General features: G+C 43.1%; 2 protein-coding genes across 2 annotated transcripts in view; one reads left to right on the top strand and one right to left on the bottom strand.

Moving 5' to 3' along the window:
* Positions 1-26,771, top strand: part of CACNA2D3 (calcium voltage-gated channel auxiliary subunit alpha2delta 3) — an 871,596-nt gene that overhangs the window by 713,688 nt on the left and 131,137 nt on the right.
* LRTM1 (leucine rich repeats and transmembrane domains 1) lies at positions 1,652-17,786 on the bottom strand (the record flags this gene model as incomplete). Its single annotated transcript, XM_079115063.1, has 3 exons — positions 1,652-8,799; positions 14,364-15,090; positions 17,715-17,786. 3 exons carry the CDS (start codon positions 17,784-17,786, stop codon positions 8,375-8,377), a joined length of 1,224 nt encoding a protein of 407 aa, XP_078971189.1. The 3' UTR covers positions 1,652-8,374.

The following is a 26,771-nucleotide window of genomic DNA, read 5'->3' as shown; positions in this document are numbered from 1 at the left end:
CCTTGATTTATAGTTTTTATTTCTCTATCTTCTCCTCTGCTAGATGTTAAGTCTCATGGGGAATGCACTTCATTTTTTACTCTTTTGTCTTTGATATTTAGAAAATCGCAGCAAGTGTTTAGAAATATGTTAAATGATCAACTTTGTGGTTTTGTAAACATGTTAGCAAAATCATTGAGACTGAACTCTGACTTAACTGATTCTGTGGCTTATCACTGGTATCTTTCCTTAAAATTTTTAAAATTTGTTCTAATTAGTTATACATGACAGTAGGATGCACTTATGCATTTTGTTAAATCATACATAAATGGAGGGTATTTTCTCATTTTTCTGATGGTACATATTGTTAGGAGCACGTGGGTCATGCCGTCATACATGCACATGAGGTAATGACGTCCGCTTCACTGGTATCTGTATGCCATTCCCACATGCTTCTCCTTGCCTTCCTTCTTGCATCTTAAGCCATTCCTTGATCAATTAACATCTTGAGTTTTCTTCAAAAGGAATATGTAGGTATCTCTGAGCCTTTGCCTATCTGAGAAGCACAATTTCAGTTTGGGTTTTGTTTGGGCTTTAGATGATAGTCCTTTTTATTTGTTGTTGAATTTGAAAATTTCACCCAAATCTATTTATTTCATTATTTTTTTTTTCAATTTCTTCTGATCAAGATTTATATGTACCAGGCACTTAATCTAGTCTAGCTTTTGATTCTTATTCATTAACCTGTATTCTAATAAGCAACATCTTTACAGCTTTTTTTAACTCTAGAAGAATTGCCTCTCAGATTTTTAGGTTATTTTTCTTTTGTTTGGTGTGCTCTAATTTCATTTATCAGGAAAATCAATTACACATATATTGGTTCTTCATTATGGTTCTTTCATTTCTATCATCTTCCATCATTTTAATCTTTTCTCTTTTTTTCTATTTGTATCCTGGGAGTGAACACTTTCTCACATGTATTCTGTATCAGTGATTAAATATGTTACAGTATTTATTTTGTACTGCTGATGACAACTGTGGTATATGTTACTTATTTGTGATTTATTAAATTATTATTTATTTATTTATTCATTATTTTTCATTACTTTTTTTTTTTTTTTTTTTTTTTTTTTGTACCCAGAATTGAATTCAGGGGCATTTAACCACTGAGCCACATCCCCAACCCATTTCATGTTTTATTTAAAGACAGGATCTCCTTTAATTGCTTAGGGCGTTGCTAAGTTGCGGAGGCTGCCTTGGAACTTGTGATTCTCCTGCCTCATCCTCCTGAGCCACGGGGATTACAGGCGTGCACCACTGTGCCCAGCTTATCACTTTTTATTATTTGCAATTATTCACTCTTTTTGTTCCTATAAGGTATTTACATGTCCTCACCCATGGCCATGTCACCTGCAGTGCTGACCCTGTAGAGCTATATGCTTCACCACCTCACTAACTCTGAACTTGGCCCTATGACATGATTTTAAAAATGAAATGTACGTTAAAATATACACATATGTACACAAAATATACTTCACATGAAATTCCACCAGAAACTTTAAAAATTGTTTTAGGACATGTTCTAAAATTTATCTTTCAGGTTTCCTACATCTTGACAGCAGGGCTGCCTTCTTCCCTTTTTTTTTTTTTTTTAAACACTCTTGTAGGGGACTCCAAGTTTTCTTCATTTTAATCATTCTTAAATGAGAGATTATACTCCATTTATGTATAATCTATCAGGATGTATAAATGCATTCTACTGTCATGTACAGCAAATTCGAACAAATAAAAAATATTTTTAAAAATATAGGGTACTTGCCAATGAACAGGGTCGATGGCTTCCCGTTGAGTATCTCTTGGAGGGATTAAAGTGGCAGGTTAGTTGATATCTACCCCGCCACTAATTAAATGCCCAGTGCCAGATGGCTTCCATTAGTATGGTACTGCAGGATGGGCAAGGGGACCATACCTCCTGTGCCTGGTTGTCTGATAACTTGGATGAATCAAAGTAGTCTGTAGTTTTCATTCCTTGGAAGCAACAGTAGGTACTATGACATGGATATTGTTTGAGGTGTCCCCAGAGTTTATTTCTTGGAAGTTTGGTCCCCATGGAGATGGTGGGACCTTTTACAAGGGCCCTGCTAGGAGGGTTTTTGGTCACTGGGATCTGCCATCCACTGTGAGGAGGTGCAGCAGAGGGAGGTCCTCACCAGAGTCTGTGCCATGGTGTTTGGACTTCCAGTCTCTAAAACTGAGAGTCTAATGAAGCTATTTTCTTAATAAAGTTGCCTGCCTAAGGCATTTCATTATATTAAAAGCAACAAGGATTAATATAGTAGTTTAAAACTATAGCCCCTGGATTATTTTTATCTTATTGTCCTTCTTTTTTTATTTTCACACCAAATGCTACATTATTGAGAGGCTACATCTCTAATGGCTGAAACCAGCAAGGTCTCAGTAAGAGGTGTTGAAGTCAAATGTTCTCAAATACTCTACATATAGGAGAGGATGGTTTCCCTCTGAGTTTTCTACCCAGTGTCTTGGTGTAATAACAACATAAGGAAGGACTCTTATCTGGCTCAAGGTCATACCTCTGCTTTGATAGTGGATATTCCTTCTGGAGACTTGAATGTCATCAAGCAGTCTTCTTAATTTCTAGGACTTTAAGTTTTTCCCCCTTCTGTGTATTAATGAGAATTTCAATGAAAAATCCTACTTATTGGCTAGCATCTTCATCTGAAGTCAAATTGTGTCATTTTCTCAAATATCACAAGAGAGTCTGAGTTTCTTCCCTTCCCATTCTGAGTGTCTCTTCCAGCCCATCTGAGTCTCGGGTGGTGAAAGTACCCTTGTTTTTCCATTTTGCCTTGGCTCCTTCAGCTGTCCTCCTGTTAATGGTGGGACCAGAGTTAATGGCAGTGACATGCTGGTTAGTGGCCAGATTCCTTTTCCCTTCCATGTTTTAAGGTAAGTGTTAGCAGTGACAGGAAAGGATCCTTGCTCTGACTTCTTCAAACCAATCACATTCTGAAAGTATCTAGAATTTGACCTGGGGAAGACCTGAATCCAAATTCCTACTCTCCCATTTACTGGTGGCGTGACTTCAGGCAAATGAACCCACAAGTTTTGGTTAATATAAGTTGAACAGAAAATTTATTATTATGCTTAGAAAATACCTGGCAAAAAATTGGGTGTTTCATAAATGTTAACAATTGTGATGTAATTGTCATTTCCCTAATAATTTGCATAATAATGTCAGAATCTAGATAGTGGGGTTCTCCATGGACTGAACCAAGGATGGTGGGTGTCAGGTTGTGTTGTGGTTTGGATGTAAGGTATATGTTCCCCAAAAGCTCATGTATGCGACAATACGGAAGGTTTAGAGGAGAAATGATTGGGTTGTGAGCGTCTTCACCCAATCAGTGAATTAATCCCAGATGGAATTAACTGACTGGTAACTGGAGGCAGATGGGGTGTGACTGGAGGAGGTAAGCATTGGGGGCGTGGCTTGGGGTATATATTCTGTATCCAGCTAGTGGAGTCTCTCTCTGCTTCCTGATCATCATGTGAGTTGCCTCCCTCAACCACACTCTTCCGCCATGATGTTCTGCCTCACCTTGAGCCCTGAGGAATAGACCTGCTGTCTATGGACTGAGACCTCTGAAGCCATAGGCCCCAAGTAAACCTTTCCTCCTCTACAATTTTTCTGGTTGGGTCTTTTAGTTGCAGCAGTGAGAAAGCTGACTGAGACCGGTTATATCATTCATGCTAACCCCATGCTCTGCAACCACATTTATCAGGCCTGTAATCAATGATGTGTGTGATCTGTGCAAAGTTCTTTCCCTTTTCCTTGCTTCTATTTCCTATCTGCGAAAATAAGAGGACTGGACCGTATCGGGGTAGCAAATAGGTTTAATCCCTCATGTCAACTCCAGCTGACCAGTCGTGGGTACCTGGAAAACAGATTTAAAAGGATTCTGAGGCCTTGTCTAGGATCAGCAGATAAGTTTGCCATGATCTATTAGCAATGCCTGTAATGGAGAGGGAGACTGGTGGCAGCTATTTTGAAATTTTCCAGGCCTGGACTAAATGTTCTTCAATGTTTTTCTTTGCTCCTCAATCCTTTGATTCCCCAACCCCCGCATCTTCTTGATGGGGTTTTCTGACTGGATGACATCCTATCCATCTAAATGAATATTTAGTGTCATTTATGTGAAAGTCAGTGTACCCAGTCCAGTCAAGGATGCAAAAGGAGGGTGACAGGTTATGAGACTGCCTCTCTGAATGTGATAACAGTTTCTTGGAGGCCTCATTGCAATTTCTGCATTAAAAAAATGAAGCATTTCCATCAAAAGGAGAAACAGGATGGCTCCCTGAAGTTCTTCCTATAGACCCCAGACCAGCAATGCCCTGTGAGGTTGGAATATCAGCTTCTGGTAGACTTCAAGCAATAACATTTAACAATGAACACACCAATGAGTTTTGCCGAACTGCAAATGGTATTTTCCTGACCTACAATACAAAGTTATAGGTTTCTAGCAGCTGTTGTGTAAAATTATATGAATGTGTGCCTCAGACAGATTATTTTGGAAACTGATTTAGCTACTTGTTTTGATACTTAAGGATGAAGATAAAGGTGTCTTTTTTTCATCAGTACTTGGTTGATTTAAGCAATGAGGTGTTTTGTGTTTTGTTTTTTGTTTTTTGTTTTTTTTTTTCATCAAGCTTCAGGAATAAACCCATGTAGGAATCAGTTTTTTGGTCTGAAATTTTTTGTAAGGAAAATTAAGACCCTCAGTCACTCACTAGGACTTTATGAACAGTAGCAAAAGATTCTTCCTGCAGGGTCAGGGCTCTTTGCTTCGATCATAAAAGCTTTTCAGACATGGATTTGATGCTAGATCTTTTTCTCCAGAATCCCTCTGGCAGCGTGCATTCCCCCGCCCCTTCCGCATATGCTTCACTGCTGACAGCTATAATATCTGTTTATGAAATTTTGATCTCTGGCAAAGCAAAAAATAACCTGTCTAGAGTCATACTGTTCTACTAACTATGATGCAAAATGATATTTTATATGGCTTTCTCAGAAATAACCAACAAGAAGTATGAGTTTTGTCCTCAGTGTACCCTCAGTATGACTCTATGATGGACAGACATTTTTATAGGGGAATCTATGAATAGGACAGCAGCAATAAACAGCTGAAAATAATCTATGAGGCGTTTGCAAATTACCCCTCATGAGCTGCAGTGGTTGTGAAAGATAATTTGTGGTTCTTGCAGAATACCCTGCAAATTGAGTCTTCCATCTGCCGTGATTTTTTACAGATAAAACATTTCATTTCTCATATTAACAAATGATAACTCTGCATTTGTTAAACAATTTGATTTACATTTTTCTGTGCTGAGAAGCTGTTGACATTTCAGGATAAGTAATTATTGTCATTGCCAACTGCCGTTTGTGGTGACTGTAGGCAAAAGATAGAAATCAAAATGTATGAGCCCTTTTTTTTTCCTTAAAAACTATCCATAAAGCCAGAAGTCAGCTTGCCTGAGTTATCATCTGTATTTAGAAACTGAATAGGATAGGGGTGTTGACTTGCAAGGATGCTTGCCACAGTCAGGGTTTTCTGCAGTGTATTGGAAGCTCTCTTATGTAATCTCTATGGGGAGGGGACAGGGCTGACCTGTAGTGTTACCAAACCTTTGTCCAGGCACAGTATGCTTGCAGTCTTCAGTTAGAGGAAACACACATTATTGACCTCAGTAGTTCTAGCTTATGTGATATCTGTCCTAGTATCTCAAGAAGTGGGAGTGGGTGACGGGATTACATGTGGAATGTTCACGAGAACCACTTTGCACCATGCCTGGTCTCGCAGCATTAGCTCTTAACAACATTTGGTGAAATTGGAATGAGGAATAGAAAGATCTTCTAAACTTCCTTTCTCAGATTGTGTTCTTGGCTAAGAATTCGCAGTCCAGGACAATGGAGAGAAAGTTTGTTTTATTTTTCTTTCTTTCTTTTTTTTTTTTTTCTTTTTTAAAACCTGGAAAGAAGTTGCTATATCCTTAGAGCAGGGTGCTCGGTCTTGCCCACTGGAGTGGCACATGGCAAAGTGGAGACGAGTTGCCACAATCTGGAACGGAGCCCAGGCAACAGCAGGTCTCCCCTGTTGAGATTGAACCCAGGGGTCTTTATCACTGAGCCACATCCCCAGCCCTTTTTATTTTTTATTTTGAGGCAGGGTCTCCCTAAGTTGCTCAGGGCCTTGCTGAATTGCTGAGGCTGTCTTTACACTTGTGATCTTCTGCCTCAGCCTCCTGAGCTGCTGGAATTACAGGTGTGCAACCACCCCTGCCCCCTGCAGTCTTTTTTATCTATTCTTTAAGGTATCCAGATTTATTTTAATATTCAGGGGAAAAAAAAAAAAAAAAACACCATCCAAGTTTAAATGTTTTCCCCAAAAAATAACATCCAGCAAAATCATTGCTCTCAAAGATGTCCCATCTTTAGCCTAAGGGTGAGCAGAGCTCACACTAGTTATAGCACACCAGGGGCAGGTGCAGATTGCCTCTGCAATGATTAGAGATTCATCCATGTGACCCCTGCACATGTGATATGGTAGGTTCATCCATCTGTTTCCCTATGGCTTCTTGATTACTGTTGGGCAAGACTAGGGTTACATCTGTCTGTCCATCCTGTACACATGCAAACCTTCCATCACATTCCAGCTAAGGAATAGACTACTGACTTAGGATCCAAACTAATTTTTACATGGCCTTAAGGAGTGAATGTAGAGCCAATATTCTGAATGGCAAATGTGCTTTATCCTTTGAACCAATTCCAATTGATTAGTTCTGGTTGCCTACAGTGCTGTCTTAAGAAACCATCTGCTGCACATTGGGGCTCAGCTGGGAGGAGTGCTGGGATTGATTATCAATGTCTGTCATGGCCTCTGCAGGGACAGCTTACTCTATATATGCCATTTTCTGCCTTTAACATGTCCCTAACTCCTCTGTGCTCTTTTCCTGTGTAAAATAATTTTAATCCTAAAAAGCGACTCTAAGTATGAACTGAGAGGGAACAGGTATATTTCACTTTAAGAAAACCTAGCATGAGAAAATTCAAATGTACAAAAGGCATAAATCTGGAGCCAATTATTTCCATTACAGAAAGATTCCATGAAAGGTTCCTTTAAATAGCGAGGTCCCCTACTGCATTAAAATGATGATTCAATTTACAAAAATTCACTTTGCATGCAGTTCTTCAGGACCACGTCTGTGGGCTAAGCCAGGCTTATACCTGATTTTTCTTTTTTTTTTTTTAAGCCATGGCCTAAATAATGTTCGGGGTGGCTGCCACCACTTATCTGGAGCCTCTTGGAAATTCCCACTCTCTTCAAGACTTCCTTCTTACTTCCTATCCCAGAGTGTTGAGAGACGATCTGGGTGGTGATCAAGAGCTCCTGGCTCCCACCCGGACACGGCTGCGTTTCATTAGAGAGTGAAGTGATGGCTTCGTGGTGTGTTTATGCGTGGGTGTGGTTGTACAAGTCTGTGCCCTCTGTGCACTACGGAGGCAGATGCAGATACACAAAAGTCGTTACCTCCCTTTCAGACTGACCTAAATCCATTCCTGCTGTGAGGGTTACAAATGGAAGCTTCTAGTTGCCTGGTGGATGTGGCCTTCTGGTAATCCCTGCCCTGAATTCTGGCTCTTTGTATTGGCTTACATGTTCTTTACCTTTGCATCAGAAGAACTTCTCCAGACTCCCAGCCTGAGTCGAATTATCCAGATGTGAACCCTTCTCTTCCTCTGTGTCCTACAAAGCCCCAAATGGTTTTCTGATTTAGAAAATTAAATATAATCCGACTCTTGTGGCAAGCTACGGAATTCCCAACCAACAGACGCTCCCATTAAATATATAACATACACAACATCTAAAAGTATCACCGATCTAGCATGAACTTGAATTATAGAGGCATTCAGTGCCCCTCGGGTAGGATCTCCAGCCTCGTCCCAAGCACTCAGACTTGGGCAGTTTTCCAGTGGACCCTGAAGCTCCTAGGAATGCTGACTGGCTCGTATGTTGGAATTTTTTTGCTCTGCCAAAGCAACTTAATCTGGGAAAGGGCACCTGAAAGAGATAGTATCTTCCCCTTCTCTGTGCATGGCCTTCTCCCACCTAGAATCCCTGTCATAACATTTTGGGTACAGAGTACAAGTATCATCTCTATTTCTTCTATGGTATTTTAAAAAATCTCAACCTAAATTTCTCCCCAGGAATATTTTTTACAGACAGATCTTTTTGTTTCTTTTGGAAAAAGCAAAATGAGACAATAACAGTGAATACATCGGCCAGTCTACAATGATCAATCCTCTTTGAGATGAAAGCTCTCAGGCTGGTGAGTGGTCAAACACCTCTTTTCCTCCCGTCTTCCCAGAGTCACTGGTTTGAACCAAGGGACCCCCATGGCCCTGGGCTGTAATGGCGGCATAGGTGCAGCCATAGATGGCGGCCGCCAACATCATGAGACACACGATTCCGCATACAACCCCAGTGATGACAACGGTGGCCACAGCGTGGCGCAGATTGGTGGGCCTCGGCTTGGGTTTGACCTCACAGGACACAGGGTCTCGCTCCCCAGAGTTGTGGTTCTCAGGAGACTTGGGGACCTCTTCGTGGGCCACGCCATGCTGCTGAACCGCCAGATGCGGAACAGAAAGAGGGCAGGGCTGGTACAGCTCGTGAGGAATCCTGAGGAGGTCCTTCCCCTTCCAGATGTCAGGTGACCCGCAGATGACACCATCTGTTATTCCGCCTTTAAAAAACAAAAGCAGAGAATGATAACATACAATTGCTGTCCAAAATCTTTAGCTTTCGAAAAACATAGGCAGATGGAATTTATAAAGTACCTTTTTAAACTTTTTTTTTTTTCCTGGAGTCAAAGAATTTAACAACCCTACTTTATGATTTTAGGATTTCTAAATTGGCTAAATGCTAAAAGTGCCACACATTAAATTGGCAATTACTTAGGACCAAGAAGTCATTAGAAGCCAAGTCACCTTGACATCATATAAATGCTGAAGGGGAAAACAATGCTAAGGCTGACAAGAAGGAGCTCCGGGGACGGGTACCAGGAGTGCCACAGCTCTCAGCCTTCCTGCTGCCAACCCACTAACGAGCCCCGCCACACAAGAAATCTTTTGTGCCAGATTCCTGTTGGAAACCTGAGGAAAGCACAGAACAAATGTGCATTGTTATGATGCTGTGTGTTGACCACAGAGACCCCATGTGTCTACCAGCTCTCTTCAGGGATGCCAGTGAGAGGGGTGGCATGGTCTTCTGAGTGCTTTGTGTATCTCGGGACTTGACAGTGCTATTGGTTTCATTCATGGGATTAAGGATCATTAACCCGTCTCCTCAAGCTTCAAAACATTGACTCCTTTGAGGACCAAATTTTCCAAGGGTTATTAAACACACTCTCCATCCCCCATAAGGCGGTTAATTTCCTCCGATGTGTAGACTTCTGTCGTTCAGGGGGTTCCCTGGCTCAGGAATTCTCTAGAGAGAGCGTGGGAGGCACACACTTCATTCTGGACTAGGCTGGCCCCTGACTTACTGAAAATGAACTTCTCTGATGAAATTCTCTGCCACCAAAGCATGGTAGTTGTATGGGACTTGTTAATTTACAAAGCACAGGTAATTCCTTATACTCCGCTAGGAGAGGAAAGTCTCTGGCAAAGTCACACAGGTCCTGAGTGGACAAGTCAACATCCAAACCCAGCCCTTGCCCATCATTCCCAGGTTTCCCTGTCCCTCTCACTGCCTTGCTCTACTTCCTCTCTGGAGGATCCTGAGGCATCCTCATAAAGCCCTTTGACCCGGCAGGACTCTCCTGTGATCTGTGACTCAGTTCTCCCAGACTGCTATAAACACCTCCCCGGGGAGGGCTCTCTTAGCCAAATTAGATGGAAGATTCTTCACACAGATGGTAAGTGGATTGTGAAATTATACCAGATCGACACACATGGAGGTCATTACTTCAGTGTTATTAGCACCTGCCATTACACAACCCTTCAGAGTTTGGAAATGCTTTCTATCCATCCTACCTAAGCCTTTTTAATACAAGTCCTAAGTGGCTCTGTAAGAACATAGGACCACTCCACAGTGCAAGGGTAGTCACATGGCCCAGGCACACTGGGGTGGGTGGCAATAGCAAAATTCAGCCCATGCCCTTTCTGCTGCCACCAGGAAGTTTTGAGCCTCTCCTGGCTTCTTTGGCAAGCCCTTGAGGCAAGAGACTCAAAAAAGTTGAGAGGAATTTCTTCTTTTCTCAAGCTCTTGATTCTTGGAAGACTAGAGGTAGTGGGTAGCTGCCCAGGATGTCATCCAGCTGCACGGAGATTGAAGTCTTGCCATATGGATCATTGCATTTCTGTGCACCTGGCCGTGCAACAGGCCTCTCCCTCGGAGTTTGTTGCAAGAAAGAAGGCCAGAGAGACAGAAATGAAGTGCAGGGCTCTGAGAGGTAGTAAGGACATTTAAACTGGTCAAAGAGCACCGAGCCTTCCATCAGGAGAAGACAAGGGCAATTCCATCAGCAGACTTATACCTAGACGGAGGTGATTTACCCCATGACTCCACAATGGGTCTTCTCCACCTTCAGCCTCCTCCTGTGTTCAGTATTAGAGTTGGATCCACAATCTTGGGACACAGAGGCAAGGAAATACGTGGACTAGAGCCTGGAATATGTCAGGAAGGCAGGAACCGTGGCTCCCATAGGCTCCATGGCCTCCTATGCGAGCTCTATCCTCAGCCGGGATCCATCATCCACCCCTCCACCTCTATCTCGGAGACCATGACACCAGAGACACATCTGCTACTATTGCGCGAGGGGCCCTCTCCTTCCTAGATTTATATAAGCTGACAACGCAAGAAGCTGCAGCTTGCCAAGAGCCCACTGTCCCCCATCTGAACATTAGTAGCTCTTAAGCTCTGTCTTGGAAGAAATTGAATTCAGATCTGGAACCTGCACATGACTTAATTGTACAACCCCGAAAGGTCTGTGCCTCTGCCTGTGCTTCTGGAAAGTGAGAGACAGGATTGGTAATGAAATTCACTTCCCACGATTGCTCAGAGGGCTCAGTATTAAGCACAATCCATAGCCCAGAGTCAGTGTTTAATAAAGTTAGAGATAAGCATCAAGATGATTTGCTTACTTGTGAAGAAAGAACAGTCAGTGTAGAATCTGTGTGCATGTCTTTGTAGAGGAGATATTGTTAAGTATTCACCAATGTACATCTTTTGCCTTTAGGCCCATAGGAAGACTAAATTTGCCCACTCTTTGGGTTTGGTTTGGTGACTGAGTTCTGGCCAATGGAACCCATGAATGCCATTTCTAGGACTTGAAACCTCCAGCACCGTCCATGTGTTTCATTGCCTTTTAGGGGTGGTGGTAGAGATGGCGTGGTGAAGTAGGCACCATCACAGTCTGGAAGGTTGCATGGATGCAGACCCTGCCCCCAGCTCTCTTGGACCCTGACATGAGTGAGCAGTAGACATTTTATTGCATAAACAAGTGAAGTCTGGGGGTGTCTATTAAATCATTTAACACCTATAGTAATTGCATTGGTTTACAAGGATATTGACTGACATCTATTCCTTTATTTTGCTTTTATTCAATGCAGCCATAATATGTCTTCCACATTTAGTATCTATATGAACTTTTTTCTATATTATTTTGGGACATTCAGATCCTGGTGCCCCAAATTGATTTTTTCTCCCTCTGATGCAAATCTGATATCTGTGCTCTTGCACTCTGCATCTGAGGACCATCATGGACCTTGATACTATCTATTTTCATCTGGTGACACTGAGCACTAGGGAAAGATATTAATTTTCCCAAAGAGCACCAGCAAGTTTCATGGCGGAGTCGGGAGAACTTCATTCCGTCCACATTGCTTCTCATGTCCTGGGCCTGGGAATTCTATCTTCTAATCAAGAAATATTCTCCTTTGATGAAAACTCCTTTGTGTGATGGTCTGGTTTATGCCTACAATTTAATCCAGCACACAATAGCTCAAGCTGCTTTACCTCCAGCTGTAATTAGTTTTATTTGAAACCTCCTATCAGATGTTGGCACATGATCTAGCTCCTGTTGTCACTTAACTTGAACATTGGCTGGTTCCTGAGATGTGATTTGCTATTATATTGTTGAGATGCTTCTTAATTCAGTATCATATGTTTGAATTCGTGCCGATTTCTAACCTGCCTCCCTCTGAGCAATCCTGATGCTTTTGATTCTCTAATTCGTGTCTGTGGGGCTCATATTTTCTTGAGCAACAGGCTCAAATACACAACCCCCGACTCAACTCCCCTTGAATGTGGAATGGGTGTCTCCAGTGTGCCCCAAACCCAACACTTGACTGTGTGTCTTCCCTCTCTCCACTTCCCGACTCCCAATCTGCTAAAGGCATCACCATTTCTTTAGCCACCTCTGTAGGACAAAAGGAAATAGAATTTCCCATAATTATCCTCTTTTCTTCCTCTCCCACTCCACCCCGTTAGCCATTTCTATCAGTGAAATATTCCAGGCATCTCCCAAAGTCTTGTCTTCTTTTTCTAAAAAAATAATTTTTAGATGTTGATAAATCTTTATTTTATTCATTTATTCATATGTGGTGCTGAGAATGCAACCCAGGAGCTCACACATGCCAGGCAAGTGCTCTACCTCTGAGCCACAACCCCAGCCCCAGTCCTGCCTTCTTACCGCCCTGGTTGAGGCTATCATCATTCTCTCCCTGGCCAATGGGAATCATCTTCTCTTTTATCTCTCTGGTTCTTCTTCTGCAGTCTTCGGACTGCTCTTCCAAAAGTCACCAGAGTAACCTTTTAAAATTGTAATTAGATCATATTGTTCCTCTGAATAAAACACAGGAGCTTTCCATCTGACTTAAAATAAAATCCAGGCACCGCACCCTGCTCTGCACAGTCCTGCGTGACCTGGCCTCTGAGGACATGAGTTGCCTCTTCTCTATCTACTCTCTCATGGCCTTCCTCTGTTCTAGCACTCTCTGGTTCTTCTTTTGTCACCAAGCCAAGCTACTGCACTTGGTGTCCTTCGCCCAGTCATCTCCTGGCTCCTTCCTCCTCCTTTTGATTCTTCTCACCCACGTCACCTCCTTGGAAAGGCCTTCCCTGCTCATTCTCTCTCAACCGGGGCCCCCCTCCCATTGCCCCCTCTGTGCTTCCCCTGCCCCATTGTCTTCTTAGCACTGCTGTCTGAACATGCCTCTTCACTCATGATCTTATTTAACCTCTATTCATACTACTCCAGTGTGACCTTCTTGATGGTAGAGATTTTCTTGCTCATGGCCCTTTTCTTAGTGCCTGGGACACTAAAAGCATTCAAGTGTAGGAATCGATGGATGATGTTCAGAGAAGCACTATGGGATATGGGAAAAATGTAGGGCCAAGAACCAGTCATGCTTTCTTATTTTCATCTGTGCTTCTGCTTTTGGGCAAATCGCTGAACCTCTCTGGGCCTCTGTTTCCCATTAATAATAGGGATTTCCCAAATTTCTATTAAGACCCAGATAATAAATATTGGCTTTACCCAACAGTCTGTCCAAACCACTTAAACTTGCCCTTAGAGTGTAAAGCAACTCTTCAGATGTGATGAATAGGCATGAATGTTGACTGATAAAACTTCATTCACACAAAGAGAACAGGTACCAGATCTGGCCTTAGGACTGTGATTTGCTAACCCTTGGGTCATTTCCATAGTCCCTCATCTTTAATAGTCTGGGATCTCTTGCTTTGCTTTTTGACATCTGGTTAAAGAAATAGTGAATAACTTTAGAGAGAGGTCTTATTACACCCAAGTTCAATAACAGTGATATTTGCTAAAGTAAAAAAGATTCTTTTAGAGAAGATTTTTACCTATCAAGTGGGCAGCAGCAAACAAAGAGAGGGAAATATCCCAAATTTTAAGAGTGATAACCCTCTCCCCAGTTGTATCACACTTGAAAATTAGAGTTTAGTGCCATTTGGGGGTTAAGCAGTCACTTGGATAGCAATTGAAGTCCCTCCTTCCTAAGGGCACACGTGCCAGAGAAGTAATTTCATGTTGTGTTTATCTGACAAGGAGAAAGTTGTCTCCATGCATCCTCTTTGTAGATGAATATAAATACCTGAATTGAAACACCCTCTAATGAGTCACCTGCCCTTTTTTTTGCCAAACCATGAAATGACATCAATGTGAAAAAAGCTTAAAACTGCCCCTTGTACCCTCCTCAACCTTTCTGCTAATGCAGAGAACAGATGAGGTTCATCCCAGGCTGGTGACACACAGATGGGGGATTCCAAACAGACGTTACTGACCTGCGTAGATAAATTTCTCCAGCCAGAGTTTAAGACCCAGCAAGTGGCAATTGCATTTCCAGAGGTTGTCCTTGAGAAGTAACAGCCGCATGCTGGGCATGGACTCTAGGAGCCTGCGATCGAGATGTTGGAGCTGGTTTCCTCGCACTGCAAACATGGTCAGGTTCTCCCAAGGCTTGCCCAGGGACGTGGGGAGGTGGCTTATGGTGTTGGACGACAGATCAAGCTCCCTCAGCTGTGGCAGGGAATGGGAAAGTCTGCTTTCCAGGGAGAGCAGGGAGTTGTGAGTTAGGTTTAAAACCTGCAAGTGCCGAAGTCCATGGAAAACTTCGGGGGCCAGATGTGAGAGAGAATTGTTGGACAAATTTAAGGTCACCAGTCGAGGAACTGACCTAAACACATGAGCAGGAAGCTGGCGGATCTGGTTATCTTGCAAGAGCAGCGTCAGAGTCTGAGGAGGCAGATCGGGAGGAATCTCAGTCAGACCCCGGTGACGACAGTCTACAAAGTTTGAAGATGGGTGACAGACGCACTTCTCTGGGCAGCTGTGCACGCCCTGGAGTAGAAAAATCCCACTCAAAAGCAGGAGCCGCTCACCTAGGACAAACAGGAAGAAAGTGGGCTTGGGGCTAGTGTTAGGAGAGGGCTCTGCATTTATTTCCTGCTTCGCATTGGCTGGGACTATGATTCTGAGCCAAGTAACACCTCCTGCAATCTGGATGGCAGGTTAGATCACTCACCTTCTTTCTTGGACGGGCTGAGTATATCCTATTTCACACTCTGCTAACTATTGGTCAGAAGCCTTGGGAAAGACACTTTCCAAGTGCCTCTGCACCCACATGGTGGAAAACTTAAAGATATCAGATAGAAAGGTGAAAAACAATCTTTTGGTTGCACAGGCCTTTTGTAGGGAACAGCTGCATCATGTGGGGCCAGACATGAGAAGAGTGACAGGTTTGCAAAGGCTCACATTTCTGAAAAATCTGCTCTAGAGGAATGCTGTCCAATAGAACTTTCGGTGGCTTTAGAAATGTTCTGTATCTGCTGCCCCAGTTTGGGAGTCACTCACCAGAAGGGGTTACTGAGACTCTGCAATGTGACCGCTGCAACCAAGGAACTGAATATCATCTCTATTTAATTTTAAATCATTTAAAATCATTTAAAATTAAATTATTTAAAATACCCTGTAGCTAGTGGTTATCATATTGGGTAGGGCAAGTCTAAAGTATTCTTAAAGGTTGATGTTCATCATTGCAAGTGTAATCCTGAATGATTGTCTCTGGTCTTTTTGTATATGGGAGATTTTCAAACTACAGAGAAGCATTAAGAATAATATCATAAACAAGAGGCAGGAGGTGGTGCATGCCTGTAATCCCAGCAGCTCGGGAGGCTGAGGCAGGAGGATCATGAGTTCAAAGCCGGCCTCAGCAACTTAGTGAGGCCCTGAATCAAACAAAAAACAATAAAGGTCTGGGGATGTGGTTCAGTGGTTAAGCATCTCTGGGTTCAATCCCTGGTACTCACCCCACCCCGTGCCAAAAAAAGAATAATATAAACATCCATGTTTCAGTAACAATTATGCCAATCATTTACCTACTTGACCCTTCCCCCACCATTACTGATGTATCCCTCCAGTCATGTTAAAAACAATATTTAATAAGGAGCAATAATGTCAAATAACCATGTAGCATACCTCTGGGGCCAGGTGTCATTCTATATGCTTTCTATACATCAATCAATTCTCCTAACATCGGTAAGTATGGTTCGACTAATTTCATCATTTTAAAGATAAGGAAACTGAGACCGAGACTCCAAACCACTCGCTCAGGATCACACAGATAGTAGGTAATAGAGCCATAATTTGAACCCAGGCAATCTGCCTGCAAAGGGTGAGGGTTCTTGTCTGCCTGTCTAGTACTTCTTCACACATGCACACTGATTTGCATGGCGGTTTCTAAATATCCACGTAGACGTAAATATCAGTCTGACCCCTACTGCAGTCTGTTCAGTTCACTCCATACTAAACTAGCCACATGGATACACAGAAACAATTCATTCCTGTGAATTCATTTACCTGCTCTAGAGTATTTCATGATGAGATCATGTCAAATTTAATATCTGTCCATCCCTTTGCAGCAGGGCATTTGAGCTGCTGCAATAGTTTTCCCTTCATAGTTTTTTTTTTCATTACAATGCTGCAAAAAGCATCCTTGCCCAGCACTCCTTGGCTGTTTGGGAATGTGGGAGAGGGTCCCTTGAAGGGTAGAGAGGATGCGGTTTACATTTTCTTAGATCTTGTTAGATCATTCTACAAAGTTGCTAGAACACTCCTCTTTTTTTCTGAGACTCAAGTTTCAAAATATGGCAAACATCTGTCAAGGGCATTTTGTCAAATTGGTAGAGGAATTCACAAGGCCACAGGATGATATTCGAAACTCAAAAGGAGTGATCTACTCCTATTGAAAGTTCTTGACGGAGGTCGTTTGTTTGTTTGAGGGCTTAACTAAGGAAATGTACAATGTGGCCGGGGAAGGCTGCACCGTCTGCTCCCCTTATTCTGGATTCTCTCTCTGTGGCTAACTGTGCCGCAGGCCCATAGGGAAGACACCCCGGGAGCCTTTGAAGGAGATGCTGCTCTGTCTCACTTAGCTCAAGAGAGGTGGCATGTCACCATCTTCTGCCCCATTCCAACACATAAAAGCACAAAACCCTTGTTTTCCTTTCTCCAACTTTGTAGATAAACGAAAGGACTCCTTTCCAAGCCAAAATGTCTTCCCAGCAGAAATACACCCACACCCCTCCCTTGAACTGTGGGGCCCACACATTAATTAACTGCAGGAAATCGATTCTTAAATAAGAGAATATGTTTTCCACAGAATCTGCTGAGCCATTAATGAAGGGCTTGTCTTTCTGAGATTGGAACCAGTTCGTTCATTCCTCCTTTGGCTCCAACCCTCTCCCCCAAAGGGAATAATATATGAACTCCAACTGCCGACGCCATGTTTTCTGTGAAATGGCCCGTGACATGCCAATCACACACTCACATGGAGGCTGCATACTTTTGTCTCCAACCCCTTCCTCTGCACCCAACGTGGTGAAAACATAAATCTTCCCTTCGGATGGTATATTTTTTACATATGTCCAATCTTTTAAGAAAGACGACTTGAAAATAGATTTCAGGGGACACCTTTCTGAGGTTACCCCCCCTCCCTCCCTCCCCGGATTGGAAAACTTCTCCAAGGGGGTGACAGGATTCATCCATCACGGCTCACCTTTCATGACTGCGCCTCCCCGGGCCAGCATCCTTGCCGAACACGCAGCCCACCCTTATTAATTTGCAGATCAACAAGCCGAGGCCATGGCAAACTCAGAGTCCAGCTTTCCATTCACTTCTTCTGAATCCAGCTTGCGCTTTTCTTCCATGCCGAGAACAGTTGTTGCTTTCACTAGACCACTTATTTAAGCAGCCTGTCCCCTCGTCTCCATCTGGCTGGGATCGGTTTCCATAAAAGGATCTTTTGATTGTGTCCCCTTCTTCTTTCTTAAAGTGTCGGCCTCCCCGAGATCATCCCTGCCTTTCCCATTGAGAGGGAGAGCCGCGTAAAGAATGTTTGTCAAATCTCGGTGAACAGCTGTAGCATTCAAACATGACCCCGATGGCTCGGGCTTTTTGATTATTTAATCTGCTTGGAGTCCAGGGCACCAAAATAAAACGGCCTCCTTAATCCGGTCGTGGCTTCTGAATTCTGTTGACTTATTAACCATGCTGTGTCCACCTCATCGGGTTGGGGGACGCTCAATCTGGGGGTCTGGCAACGGAGCCAGCGGAGTGTGTAATATGAGGACAAATTGGCCTGCTGGAGGCTGACATGGTTTCCACAGTGCGTTTCTTTGGTCATCGAAGGCTTATTCAGCCAACATCCGTAGGGATTAGCTGTGTTGACAGGGTCTTGATGCCCTGAAATTCATAGCCATGGTTTCCTTTCGGGGACATCGCAACCTCTTCCCCGCCCCTCCCATGTCACAAATACTTCTCAGCTGCCTGCTCGCTCATGCCCCCACCCCGCCCCACCCCCGGTGGAACTGACCTTTTGGTTAGCATGACTTTGGAAATCTCAATCTTTCATCATTTCCCTGATGCCAAGGGTCTAGCCCTTCCCTCATTTTTCACATATAAAACAATAAAGCTGCCCCCACCGTGTGCGCATCAGGCATCAATGAACTGTGACGTTCTCTTAACTGAAGCTGCTGGGAACTTTCCCACCAGGGACAGGAACTGTTTCTTTGTGCATGTCCCCTGCTATTTGTTGAAGTGGGGGGTTTTGATGCCTGAGGCTGCCCTCCTACAACACCCCAACATGTTCTGAGTGTGCTCTGCGACTCCATGTGAGGTTAAAACCTTGGCTCTCAGTGAAGCAGTAAGAACTGGCATCCCTGGCCCCAGGCCGTGAAGTGGAGCCCTTGCATGTGAGTTTTGGAATCAGATGGGCCTGGATTCAGCTTGTCCAGTCAGGACCTCATCTCTAACGTGGGGATAATGGTAGTTTTTATTTCACAAGACTGTGCTCAGAAATCCCTGAAGCAGTACATGTGTTGACCAGTACCAATGGGAGAGCCTTGTAGCACTTTCCAGCTCCTGGTCTTGACAAGGGGACACCCCAAAGTCCACTTAGCTCCTCCTGCCTCTCCGGCGCTGCAAAGACAGGAGGCCCCTTCTGAATAGGACTAGATAGTGACTATCCTTAACAACCTGTTGCCTGGGGACTCTTGTCTCCTTCGGTCAAGCCTCCTCCCACAACCATGCTTTGTGGCCAATTAAGGATGCCTGTTTTTATGTTGCATTTATCCTCATGCTGTGCGGTCTTGGAGAAATCACAGCCTCTCTGAGCACCCAGCTTCCCACTCTACTCACCCTGCCCCTTCTTGAAAGCCTGCTGTACCCAGCCTGCCACCATTTGTCCTTCTGTCCCATCTTTTTTTAGCATCACAGATGCAAATGGGGCAAAGTCAGCCACGACTAGGTAACAAAGCAGGTCAGGTGATGAAGACGCATTTAAATATTAATAAAGGTTAAATAGTTCCTTCTTGCTTTCCTCTTTCTCATCCCTTCTTCCTATCTTGTTACACAAAATCTAATTTTATATATATTATATATATATATATATTGTGTGTGTGTGTGTGTGTGTGTATATATATATATATATATATATTTTTTTTTTTTTTTTTTTTTGGCAACAGGAATTGAACCAACCCAGGGGCACTTTACCACTGAGCCACATCCCCAGAAACCCTCCCTTTATATATATATATATATAATACACACATATATATAAATATATTAATATATATATAATATATAAATATATTATTTAGAGGCAGATTCTCACTGAATTGTGTTGGGCCTTGCTAAGTTGCTGAGGTTGAACTCGTGATCCTCCTGCCTCAGCCTCCCAAGCCCACTGGGATTACAGTCGTGCACCACGGTGCCGAGCTAATAATAATTTTTCCGTGATATGTGACCATCAGAGGCTCACCTGTAAATAGTCATTCACTTCATCACAGCATGAAAAGCCCCTGTAAACTTAACATTCCCTCCAAGAAGTTGGAAGTCGCCTTTCTACCTGTGTGCCCCTCTCTATCCTTGGGGTCAGAAGAACCTTTCCGTGAAGGGCTAGGTAGTAAATAGGTCAGACACTGAGGGCCATGAGGTCTCTGCTGCAATCCTCAGGTCCACTGTCACAATGCAAAAGAGCCAGAGAGGATCCTGCATGGAGGGTGAAGGCCCGGCCTCCAACACTACTCGATGTACTGAAACAGATGGAGGGACCCCTGGGCCCACGGGCTGTGGTTTGCAACCCCTGCTCTATCCCACCCTCTAGCCACTGCTGTCACCACCCAGCACACCACCTGTCACCCACCCCCAACTCCCACCTCCCAACCAGACATATCCACCCACTCCCCTGCCTTCTTTTCTGTGAAGTATAGGATGATCTTTAGGGCTTGCTTATGTCTAAAACCATGTCGCTCTGGTCGAAAAGCAGGAGTGAGCTTGGAAAGCACTGTCCTCACCAATTTTAGGGGTGTTTTGGACAGAAAATTTGACCGAGTGTCTCTTTGGATTAGAGTGGAGCTATTTAGCAGTGCTTTGCAGGACCCAACTAGGGTTTGAGCCACTTGGACTCAGAGACCTGAGAAAGACAAATCCACTGAGAGCATGATTGAGCAGGAGAGACCAGGACACCTGCAGGGAACTACAGAGAACCAGGGACAGCTCTGGTTATTACCATGCTGTGTGGCTGAATGAGGATGCCCATTTTTATGTTGCATTTATCCTAATGCTGTATGTGGTCTTGGACAAATCACAACCTCTCTGAACCTAGCTTACCATCTGTAGAGTATGGATAATACCTGCCTCCTAGGGGACAGGACAATTGAAGTGCTGTTCCTTCAGTGCACAGCACAGATCTGGTCCATCAAAAGCAGGATCTCCTGTTAGCAGTGCATGTCTTAGACCTCAAAGAGTCTGAGCTGGCTGTTCCCCCCTAAACTGGGAACACACAGAGAACCCCTCAGAGGATAGGTTCCCGGGAGCAGCTGCTTGCTGCCCCAGGAGGCTCTTGGTTCTATTTGTTCCTGCTGAATCTAGCAGGCCATTAAAAGATGGGGAGGGCACACATGGACTAGAAGGCTCCAGGACACGTTGAAGGACTTTGGATGTGGGGGCTGATTGATTTCTTCCATCTGACCTCAGCCAAGAGAACAAAGAGAGGGTGCGTGACCCGCATGCTAATACCCATGGCGCCTCCTCTCCCCTCTTTGGTGAGCCAGCCTGAAGAGGTGGCAACAACTGTGCATGCAGAGTCACCGAGAAGAGATGTGGAACGTCAGCTCGAGCCAAACGCGCTCCCGAAATGGGAGGTTTCCCCTGACCAAGACCCAACAGGACTCCAGCTTCCTGATGGGGCCTAACTTCAGATTCACCCTCAGAATAATATTGGGGTTATTGTCACATTGAGGTGAATTCAAGAATTCCCTACCTTCCAAGACATACTCTGTGGCCCAATTTAAGTTGATGTTTTCTAATATAAATTGGTGTAGTTAGCATTTCACTTTCCTCCAAAAAACAACAGCAGCAACAAAAATCAACATCCTTTACGCTTGAGGTCGATGATGTCTTAAAATCCAGCATGTAACTACTTTCTTCCAGGGAATATTATATATGTCTATTTATAAAAAATAAATGAGTAGTAAATATGTCCATCTAGGAGAAGATTCTTAGGTGAAGTAAATTGTTAGGTGAAGCAAAGCAATTTGAATGGGAATATATATTATAAAATTCTACTTAGGTATAAAAAAACATTAAAAGCTGACACAGTGGTAAATGCCTGTAATCCCAGCTACTCAGGAGGCTGAGGCAGGAGGATCATAAATCTGAGGCCAGTTTGAACAACTTAATGAGACTCTGTCAAAAAATAAAATTGAGCAGGGCACAGCAGCTCAGGAGGCTGAGGCGGGAGGATCACCAGTTCAAAGCCAGTCTCATTAAAAGGGAAGTGCTAAGCAACTCAGTGAGACCCTGCCTCTAAATAAAATACACAATAGGGCTGGGGATGTGACTCAGTGGTCGAGTGCCCCTGAGTTCAATGCCCAGTAACCAGCACCCCGCTCAGCATGAAAGTGCTGAGCGGGTAGCTCAGTGGTGAGTGCTCCTGGGTTCAATCCCCAGGGTTGGTAAAATAAAATAAAAAGTTAAAGGTAGAGAAATAAACATACCACTGTGTACTGGTGTGTCTAAAGTTTCAATAAGCTGGGAAGGGCAGTTTAAGAAAAGAGGAAGCTTAACTTTTTCTGTTATACCTCTTTTTCTTTATACCTTTGCATATATTTAACTTTAGACAACAAACATGTGTTATGTGTATAATTAAAAAGCTACAAAGAAGAAGAGCTGGCATATTCTTCAAGTAGCCAGTTGGGGCACATTCCATTTACTGGATGATTTAAATGGCAAAACCCCTAGGGACTAGCGGAGTTGCAAGTGTACCTAGAGCATGGCTCGCCCGAGTTCCCTCCTCTCACTCCAAGAGGATCGGCCCCAGAGGAATCATCTGTCTTTCTGTGCCCAGGGGTCTCTGCCTGTGACAAGACCTTCTAATGAATGTGAGCATTTTCCCCAGTTTTAACGTCTGCTATGGTAAATCATGGCAAAGCTCTCCTCCCTCCCTGTCAGCAGGCGTGCCATCCGGAGCACGTGCCATGGTGATTTGATGCTGGAGGAAGGCAGCCAGGCCCAGGGACAGCTGCAACCCAGAATGGCAAGGAGGCCCTTGGTACCACATATCCCTGCAGCAATTTCATTTGGCTATGGAGGCAATTCGGTATTTGAAGGCATGTGGATAATAGTGAAAATATTTCCCTAGGAATTGTGGATGACCAAATACACCTAAGAAGAAAGTTTATACAGAGCTATGTTTATACAGAGCTTCAGTATTGCCACAGAACTTTAATATGGCTTACTGGATTCTTTCCTTCCTTCCTTCCTTCCTTCCTTCCTTCCTTCCTTCCTTCCTTCCTTCCTTCCATCCTCCATCCCTTTTCTCTGTGTTTGTATCCCCTCTCTCTCTCTGGATTTAGTCTCTAAGGCATATAGCAAGAGAACTAGGAATATGTTTCTAAATGACAAGCCAATCAATCATGTATTTAGGGCTGGGGTTGTGGCTCAGTGGTAGAGCACTTGCCTGGCATGTGTGAGGCACTGGGTTTGATTCTCAGCACCACATGTATGTAAATAAATGAATAAAACAAAGGTTTATCAATATCTAAAAAATATTTTTAAAATAAATAAATTAATCATGTATTTAGTGCTCACAGTGAGCCAAATAGTGCTATAGATTTGTATTTAAGTCACGCTAACTGCCGTCACAAATAGACCCCCCCAATTCTCAGTGGCAAACACAACAACTTGTTTTTTTGCACTTATCATAGTCTAATTTAGATTGACAGAGGAGTGGGCTCCATGCAGTCATTCATGGACCCAGGCTTCTTCCATCCAGCGACTGTACTCTCTTGGTTCTCAGAGTCTTCTCCATCTGTTCTCTGATGGGGTAAGAAAATGAAGATGTGGGCCAGGCTTGGAAAATGTACTTACCACATCCATTCATATTCTATTGGCCAGGATGAAATCATGAGACCATATCTAGCAGCAAGGGAATCTGGGAAATGTAGTCTAGCTATGCGCTTTAGAAGAAAAGGAGACATTGCTGTTGGAGGTCATCGACAGCGATCTGTAGCCCCACTCCCCTCTTTGTATTTGCATTATCTCACTTAAAGGTGACCACAGCTCACTAGTCTCTTAAGCTTCAGATGACTCTTTTCTTCTGCCCATAGTTTCTACAGTAACCACACATAGGTTCATTATAAAAATGCTGAATGAATGAATAAATAATTGTTACCATTACTTTGTTATTGATGACAAAACTAAGGTACAGAGAAATTAAGTCACTTGTCCAAGGTCTTTAGCATATTTATGCAGACACATGGACTATGAGTATACATGTTTGGTCTAATATTTAGGGAGTCAATAGTTTTCTTCCTTTTATGTTCTTTAAGTCTTTGGGGGTACTACACACTCTTTTGACAGTAAGCTGCAGATTTAATTATCTTGCAAGTTCTGACTCAGGTGAGGGGAACACAATTTCCTTTTGAGCTGTTTGGGGAGAATCAAGACTGCCACATGGTTTCTCTAGTGAGAAGATGGAAGGACATTGTTCACACACTGGTTTCTTTCTTGCTCTTTTGACAAGGTGAAAATTCAGACTCAAGGAATACCAAGAGTCATTCAGTTTCATTCATAGGAATATCTATTGAGTTTAAACTCCCTTTTACAGACTTGGAGTTGTCTGATAAAGTAGCTGATTAGTGGACCTGAAATAAAATCAGTGGAGTCATGAGTATGAAATGCGTATATGCTCCCTCAAGCTAAGGAAAGCAGCAGCCACAATGTCTGTGACTGCCTTTCAGCATCCATTTGCCCATGAGGTCCAGGGTCTAGGAAAGACTTAGTAGTCTGGCTTTTGGCCTTCAGAGTGCTTACCAGTGTGTAGAGTGCTATTTAGTAATGCTTAGTTCTTTCATCAGAGTTGACTGCTTATAATATTGTTGGCATGTCCAGCTCTTTTTAAAAAATTTTTTTATTTGTTCCTTTTAGTTACACATGACAGTAGAATGTATTTTGACATATCATAAATACTTGGAATTTAACTTCCCATTTTTGTGGTTGTATATGATGTGGAGTTACACTAGTCATGTATTCATATATGAAATGGGAAAGTTACATCTGATTCATTCTGCTGTCTTTTCTAGTCCCATCCCCTTTCCTTCCCTATTTTCCCTTTTATCTAATCCAGTGAACTTCTTCCCTCCTCTCCACTTATTGTGGCCTACCATCCACACATCAGAGAGAACATTTGGCCTTTGGTTTTTTGGAATTGGCTTATTTCACTTAGCATAATAGTCTCTAGTTCCATCCATTTATCAGCAAATGCCATAGTTTCATTCTTCCTTATGGCTGAGTAATATGGAATATCCAACTCAAGAGAACCACCTCTCTAAGTCCTTGCTAGGGATCCTAAGATGGTAGCAGAGGTCAAACTAAATGCATTATTGGAGGTGGGGGGAGTCCATTCTCCCTGCACTGTCATGGTTAGAGAAAACACAGGCTTTCCATTCCAATATCTTCCCAACCACAGCCTTCCAGTGCTTTTCCTGTATACAAGACGTCTGTGAAAGTAAAGATGCATTTCAGATAAGTATGATTAAAGGTAATTAGCGAGCTCATGTGACTGGTGCAGTAAACATAGACAGATGCCAGTGGACGTAAAGCTAATGAAAGAAACAAGAAGATCAAGAAACCCAGCAGCTTAGGAAGCCTGGCCAAGGCCTCACATCGACACGTTGTTTTACTTAGATCTTTTGACTGGCTACTCTTGTCCCTGCCCCAGGAATATAAATTGGAATCAAATTCATGTTCATGTCTGATTGTTAACTCATGTTACACATAAAATGAGTGTTTTATGCAGCTCTTCCTTGTGAGTTTTTATTGACATTGGTGCTTTTTTAAAAAATAATATGATAGTCCAGTTTCTGTAATTGATTACAATATGTGTTTCATATTTTTAAGTTATAGCTTAGTATGTATGTTGTGATGCAATAATGAATCTGTGTTTTGCTTTTTCCTCTTTGGAATGTACTCTAGGTTAGGTCTCGGATGCCCATAGCCGGAACATGTTCCGGAAAGCACAATTGTCTCAAGGAGGATTTATGTCCTAACCCACTAATTACACATCCTGAACTTTAGATGTCCCTGGTGTTAACCCAGCTTCATCTGTCTTACTATTTCATTTCAGAATAGGGTCCCTGTTAAAAACATGAAATCTGGAGTGAAACCATGGAAATTTTATGCAAGTTCTGACTTTAACTGACCCTGTGACTCTGAGTTATTTAACCTCTCTGATCTTCAGTCTCATCATCTGAACCTAATTCACAGTTTTATAGGGAGCATTTAAGCAGTATTTATTTATTTATTTATTATTATTTGCTTATTTATTAATTTTTTCTGATACTGGAAAGTGAATCCAAGAGCATTCAACCATTGAGCTATATTCCCTTTTTTTCCCCCCGGTTTTTTTTTTTTTTGTTTTTGTTTTCTTAAATTCTTAGTTGTAGATGGACACGATACCTTTATTTTGTTTATTTAGTTCTTTTATGTGGTGCTGGGGATCAAACCCGGGCCTCATGCATGCTAGGCAAGCGCACTACCACTGAGCCACAACCCCAGAACCCCCTGATCATTTTTTATTTTTATTTTGAGACAGCGTCTCACTAAGTGACCCAGGATGACCTCAAACTTGCAATCCTCCTGCCTCAGTCTCCTAAATCTTTGGGATTATAGGCACGTGCCATCAAATCCGGCACAGACCAATATTGCGTGTGTGTGTGTGTGTGTGTGTGTGTGTATGTGTGTGTGTGTAGTGCTGGGGATTGGATCCCTGGCCTTATGCATGCTAGGTAGGGCCTCTACCACTGAACTACATTCCCTAAATAAATTTTTAATGTAAGAATCCTAGCAAAATCCACCTTTGCACTTGGCAATGTAGATTAGCTAGTATCTTTATTTTCGTGTCTGTATGAAAGGTACCCACTATGCACTTGGGTTGTATCTACCTGCACTATATCTGCTAAGAACAAAGCAAGTTCAGCGCAAAGGAGCGTTTGCCTGTGGGCAGAGTCTGCTGCCTCTCAGATTGTAAAGCACATGCATCCGAGTGTTTGCCTAGAATCAGTTGCAATTTGTGTGCTACATCTCTCTGCCTGTCACCACGATAGCCCCACAAAGGGAAGTTGGTTGTGGTG

Source organism: Sciurus vulgaris (assembly GCF_902686455.1).
Source record: "Sciurus vulgaris genome assembly, chromosome: 16".
Lineage (NCBI taxonomy): Eukaryota > Metazoa > Chordata > Mammalia > Rodentia > Sciuridae > Sciurus > Sciurus vulgaris.
The sequence above is the reverse complement of the archived record's forward strand: the minus strand, read 5'-3'. Positions and strand labels throughout refer to the sequence as shown.